The following is a 7,163-nucleotide window of genomic DNA, read 5'->3' on the forward strand; positions in this document are numbered from 1 at the left end:
AATCATTATATTATGTTGAAAATTTAGTCAAACCATTCTGATAAAATTTCTGTCTTTGACATAAAAACTAATAATTCGTTCTCTTGACTTCACTATCTTACAGTTATGTCAGTGTTCTTATTTAATAGTATGGAGATGAAATCCTATGTCCTGATAAAAGTCTATCATTATTCTGAACCACCATATTAAAATCTGTTTACATAAAGTTGAACAAAATTCATCATTTTGAAAAAGTCAAGTAATCACATGTGAATGATCACAATAAATAAATTCATTTGGTAAACATGATCAAAAACAGTGAAAATGGATAACGGTGGAATTACAACCAAGTAAGGATCAGTATGTCAAATTACTAAAGTGGTTTTCCTATTTATTGGATCTAAGTTAAACACATATATAAACATTTCATCCGGTAGTAGCACAAAAGTATAAAAAAAACTAAGTTAGTACAGATAATCAATGACATCATCAAAAAAATTATTTTCAACAAAAGTAAAATTATTTTTCAATTTGAGAAAAACATTTCAGCCATTTATAAATATGTTTTCTTCTATTCAATCAAAACATCAGACTCATTCGAATAATTCATGGATGAGATTTACAAAATATTCAGATGTTATCGGTCATATACACTTCAGTCTTGAATATATTTACACTTTAAAAAAACTAAATGTTATAATTAGTCATTTGACTGGTGTCAGTAATCTTGGAAAAGCTAATTCTTTATTTCCAAGTCAAATCCAAACAATATTCATTATTGTTTTACAATTAAGGGAAAGAACAGACTTTTCATTAAATACAAAGGAATTTTATACTGAAAGTGATGATTTCTATAGAAGTTATTTAACAACACCATCTCAGACATTTACGAACCCATGCTTTGACCAGTCATTTGTTTTTGATATTCCCTTTAATAAACTAAAACACAGTGAATTACTATTTTCAGTGTTGTATTCAGCATCAAATAATCAAAACACTGAATACAATGACAATGAAGGATCATATGATTTCAGTAAAACATCCAATCGACTGACTTCTCTTTACCGTCATCAATCTAGTCAAAACACATCACAATCAGGAAAAATTGCAGATGAGATGCTATGTATTGGTGAAGCAATTTATAGGATAGATCATGAAAAAATAATTAATTATTCAAAAGAATTAATACATATTTGGCAAGAATTCTATCCACCATTAGATTCCTTTGATAAATCTATCGTTGAAAGAAAACCAAATTCGCTAAACAACAATGTGAACTCTAACAGAGAAACTAGTAAAGAGCATTATGTATGTATGAAAACTTGTTTATCCCTGCATATGTTGTTTGCTGATGTAGGAGTAGGTTGAAAGGAAACTATGATTAGTAAAACTATAACATGATCAAGGTCCATGAAGACATTGACGGTATTAGTGAGCTGTTTTGGTAGGTGCAAACTACCTGGCTAGGGTCCACATTACTATCATAATCGGTAGTTGGAGATGTCGGTTGACATGATTCAGAATCAGTCTCATTTGTGAGCACCTATTCAATCTTTATCTTTCCTTAGATCCTGAATTTAAACATCATAATACACATCTTTGCTCAATGATTTCAAGCTTTCTTCTCGAGTTAGATCATTTGTTCCCATTCTTTTCTGCTACTACTGATACTGTTACAAGTTTTACTTATCTGGTAAATTACCACGTTAACGTAGCGTGGTAAGTTGGATAGACGGATATATATGTCAGGTTCTACGATGAGTATAACTTGCGACTGGCTGAATTATCTAGTCACCATTTTATTATAATACAAAAGTGAAAAATTTGTTAATCTAAAACTCCATAGTTTAAAGGGTGGAAGTGCGAAAAATTAGTTTGATATTTTTATTAGTAAAATAATAATATTAACCTTTATCGTTCTTTCTACTATCTAAAGATGCTTGAATAAATAGTATTTTATAAGTTAATCCCTCCTAAGTATAGTAACATTGCTTATTTAAGCCTGCTGCCCATTATGAGGCATAGGCCACCAACCAATGATCTCATATGAATAAACGTTGGCTATGTGATGGGGAAATTCATAGCTCAAAAAGATTGTCAGGTTATTAAATTAGGCAAAATTGTTTAATTGTTGATATCCTAGTTATTTACCGAACTGATTTTCAAACAAATTCTAAGTAAAATTTGGACACTTACTGATCTGGTTTGATTTCAGGGGTTTAGCAAAATTTTTGACTATCGCATAGCTTATGGTTTAATACTGAATCCAGGATTTAGTTATTCAATTATGTTCAATCGAATTAATCAACTTGTGAATAAATCACTTTGATTAAAGGAAAGGAAACAACAATTACATCTCTTTGATTTATACATTTTCAGCATTATTCTGTGTTTATGAAGCTTTAGACTGAAATAACAGAATTTCATAAACAATCCAAACTCCATAAAGGCATAATGTTTAGAAATTTATAAAGTAATCAGTGACTGTTTTATTCCGAAAATAGAAACAAAATTGTAGAACTACACTAGCTTTGAAAAAAATATCATTGCATTGAGATTTTATGCTTGTAAATTGTAACTTTATATTTTTATCATTTTGAATATGGATAATAACTTCTAAAATCTTCATTAAGTAAGAAATAGGGACTAAACTGACTTTCTAAGTTGGTGGTTTTACGAATATTCTATAGAATTATCGATGGATTGAATTTATGACACCATAAAAAATGGTTAATCAAAAGTGTTCATCAAAATTTTAGAGATTCAGCAAAATTTTTCAACTTTTCTTATAGCATCATATTCATAGTCTTATTCTTTGTTTATTCACTCAGTTCTTCAGAAGTATTAACATGAAATGATGATTTCAGTAGGTTAAACGTTGGTTAGAGTTTGTCTAATTGAAGAAAAAGCGGAGTGTAACTACCCTGATGTTATATTCACCACAGTTATCCCAAGTCGTGAAATTATTCTATTTTAAAAGTTACCTAATTTTGTCGATACAAATATGAAAGACGTTAATTTAAAAAATAATTAAATTATGGACGTTGTATTTTGTTTGAGACATGAACGCTTCAATTCCACCAAAATATTCCTCACGGAATTATTAATCCAAATAAGTCCCCTTATCGCCCAAATTTCCAAACAGAATACTAGAGAGCCAGGTAAACATAATGTCTCCATTCGTTTAACTATTCGGGGGGTGTTGTGTTCCACAAGTCTGACGGTTTGATTGGGAAGTTTTCATTATCTGTCTTGATAACATCATCGGCATCTACTCCATTCAGAAAGGAACAGTTTAATTATCTCAGAAATGTCATGTCAGGTCGTTTTAATAGTCTTTTTGTGACCGATTCTTAACAGCATGACAAAAAAGTCATCAGAGTGAGATGACGTAACACTTGTGGAATAAATGTGTATTGATAATTACGAGATTCATTCAAATTTTTGGTTCACTAAGACACCTAGTGCAAAAATGATCGTGACAACTACTAAGGTGATTTCGTTTATATTAGTCCATTTCTCCGTATTTTCACCTTTAAATAGAACAGTTACGTAAATGATTAGCTTCTCTTCACTGTTTCAGTTTCTTATAGAAGTAAAAATTTGGTATGTATTGTGAAGATATACACCCATATCTCTTAAAAGTACTTGTCATTTAAAAAGTCAAATTTAGTGAAAAATGTATAGAAGTAGTTTGTCCCGACGATCTTTGTCGTTTATCCTTCAACTTTGTCATAATAATAAAGTTACAAGTTTAGTAGCTAGCTACATTTTTTAAATACCTGAAAGCCATTTATTGAATGTGCTGAAGAACAAGAGAATTCTTGAAAAACTGTTATATCAAAATTACTACTGAATATTTTTAAGTAGTCAAGAATGTGTTATATAAAATATAATGAACAACGTTTCGTATGATAGTTATTGTAAGATAACATGTCATTGTTCAAAAAATCGCAATTTCAACGATATCACCATGGACTCTTTTGAGTGAGAACAGTACAAATGAATGTTTCCCACAATATTCTGGGAATAGTCACTTCTGTTACACTTGTCGTCTTCCTTAAATGATACTTCTTTTGTCGTTAGAAAAAAATGTTTACTTTATGCTTCACAAAGTTCGCTGTTGATTTGTGATATATATTCATATGAAGATCTAAACCATTAGAAATTTTAGGGATAAACTATATTTAGCTATATTTTCCTTAATCCGAAAGCCATTCATAAATATATTACTTATCATTCTGACAAACTTGGAGGAAATTAAATCAATTCTTCGAGAGTATGATAACTAAAAAATGAAATCCTAACTGGCATCTGACATCATTCTGTATTTCAAAACATATTAAACCTGATGAATCCTAACTGTGGGATTTTAAAGTGTCATTATTAAGTGCATCATCCATGACTTAGATTCTTCTCCATGTTGCACAATTGATTTCATGAACCATCAATCATGGGATAGTTAGATAATACTGTGAAAAGTTTTCATGTGGCTGCTGGACCAGTATACAATAATATAGCTCTTGAAAAATTTCAGAATCTTCCGTTAGCAATGTATAGCTATCATCATTCTATTAGTCAGGTCACAACTCGTCTATTGTGTCCATCTATTTGATAACGCAGGTGGCAATGAATAAGATTATTTGAAATTATGTATCAGTAATGTCAAAATGAAGTGAAATAGCTACTTGAAAATTCAAAGTTTCAGAGATCTTTCAAATAATGTGACTTCATGAAATGTTGAAATAACCGATCAAAATAAATGAGTTTCATCAATAAATAACTGTTTCCTGTAATTTATCCGTTCTATTTTTCGCCTTGATTTAGAGTTTAATGTCAGAAATTTCATTTTATCAATTACCAAAAAAATCTATAGTTGAATTGTCAATAATTTATACAAAAAGGTCATCCAATCTTGAATTGTATGTCAAAACGATAACAAATTTAAGAGTCTATATGAATGAAAGTGAGTCTAGTTTGTGTTTTTAATCTCTTTCTTTCTTTCTCTCTCTCTCTCTCTCTCCCTATATATATATATATATATATATAGTGAAACAATAACTTGAGGAAATTAAAAAAACTTTGGATTTCTTATCCGTGAATCGCACAAAGTATCTGTTCCACATAAAACTTTTTATAGAAAGGCTTGAAATATTCTTGTGAAAAAGTCATATTTCTATCAGTTTTTAACCCATTATTAGACAATCGTTATTGTTTTAACAAATTACGCAATCGATGGTCTCCGTCTGTTTATAAACACATTGATGTTGATTTACGTACTTTTTTCTGTTCAGATAAAGATGTAGAGGGTTACGTAACATAAAGGTGATAGATTTAGATATATTTATCTGAGGGTACAAACTAAATTTTATTCATTTGGGAACCTTGAGCTGTGAATGTGTAATAAATGAAATGATAGGAATCGTCTGGCATGGATTGACTTTTATTTGTCAAACTTCATTAGGTGGAGTTTCGGTTAAAGATTTTAGTTTTTTAACCGTAAATGTTTTGTTTCTGATAACCCAACCTTTTTCCACTTTGTTTTGAATGGTTTAGATTTTTTAACTGAGAACTCACAAATGATGCCTGAATGTAGTTTGGTAGTCAAGTGCCGTAACAATTTGACTACAGAGTACAACTTTCAATCAGATTTCAAATTCATTTTACTAAGCGAAGTGTCAATAACTGGAAAATCATTGTTTTTAAACTCCTTTTCTATTTAGGATCTTATTCTTTTTTTACTGGATAATAATAAATCAGAATTGTAGTTCATTCATTCCAGATCGTCTAACCATTATTCAGTCAGTCATTCAACCCATCTTATTAGAATTGGTTAGGAAGGAAAAAAGATGTCTGATTTAGTTACTTAAAATCATTACATTATCTTCATTTAAAATGCAAGTCAGCTCCTTGGCTGAATGATTAGTCATTACGTTTCATAATTTTATTGAGGTTTATTTAGATCAAGTTAAATGTTTGTTTTTATTCCAGTTGTTTTTGGTAGACAATAGTGAATCATTCATCAAATGTTTTTCATAAGACCATAAAATTTGTTTGTCTTGTTGGAAACAAAAGGTGATATAAAATCTGTAAATCTCATAGCATGTTCAGTCGAGATTATAACTCGCGGTCAAGATATTCAATATTCTAAATTTATTTATGATCCGTATTTAATTAACTTTGAACTGAATGCATTGAAAACATCTGTTTTAACAACATTGATTATTACTTCTTTCGTATTTTGCAGCAGAACTTATTTTTCGCGCCACTTATTGTTTAAACAATATAAATTTGCAATCTGTAACAAGTCAACCAATCAAAATAACTGAATTGGAAAGTTATAAAATTGAAACAACCAATGAAATAGAAAATAGTTATACTTTAGATCATATCAAAATACCATCCGATGAATATTTAACATTGAATGTGGAAATAAATGACCTGATAAATTATCGCCAAAATATTCAAATTGTGTTTGAAATATTCATTCAAACAAGTTTTTCGAGTCAAATACTTTGTTTAACAAGAATTGTATTAAGTTCAACCAAAATTAATAATAATTATGATAAAAATCACGAATCAACTTCATCACAATATTCTGATTTAATTAGAGAATTACACAGACTAAAAGAAAATAATTCATTTAGTTCCACACAAAAAATAACATACTGGCATCAAATAAACAGATCATAAAAAAGTACTATACTAGATTAGATCTCTCATTGTTTGTATTTTCAGTTGTGAAGGGTTTCCAATCGATAATTATTTCAAATATTTTATTGGATATAACTAGAGATCAGAAAAATAACAAGAATGTTCAGTATTTTAATATTTTTCTCTGTCACATTTAGTTAGTTAGTCTCACTGTTTAACATAAAAGGTATTACGATACAAACTTATTTGGTTGATTTATTCGGAAAAAGCTTTTGTATTCGTAAATCAATTAATGCAAGCAATAAAAATACATGTGCTTTGTTTATAGCCAGTTTATTTTAGTGACACACATAAATTTGCACTAGTCAGATTTGAAAATGATGAAATCAAGAGTTGAGTTAGTTATAAGTGATCTAATTATTAACCAGTTGATTTCAAACTTGAAATTAATTAGAATAATGAAAAGTTTTGAAAGATAATTTATTCAATAAGTATGATATTTGTATCATTACAAGTGAGAATTTGAGTCA

The 7,163-nt window shown here is 29.1% G+C and overlaps 1 protein-coding gene across 1 annotated transcript; it reads left to right on the forward strand.

Moving 5' to 3' along the window:
- Positions 1-303: 303 nt before the first annotated feature.
- Smp_125950 (hypothetical protein) lies at positions 304-6,672 on the forward strand (the record flags this gene model as incomplete). Its single annotated transcript, XM_018791201.1, has 3 exons — positions 304-329; positions 684-1,273; positions 6,227-6,672. 3 exons carry the CDS (start codon positions 304-306, stop codon positions 6,670-6,672), a joined length of 1,062 nt encoding a protein of 353 aa, XP_018645613.1.
- Between the last annotated feature and the right edge of the window lie 491 nt (positions 6,673-7,163).

Source organism: Schistosoma mansoni (assembly GCF_000237925.1).
Source record: "Schistosoma mansoni, WGS project CABG00000000 data, chromosome 3 unplaced supercontig 0192, strain Puerto Rico, whole genome shotgun sequence".
Classification (NCBI taxonomy): domain Eukaryota; kingdom Metazoa; phylum Platyhelminthes; class Trematoda; order Strigeidida; family Schistosomatidae; genus Schistosoma; species Schistosoma mansoni.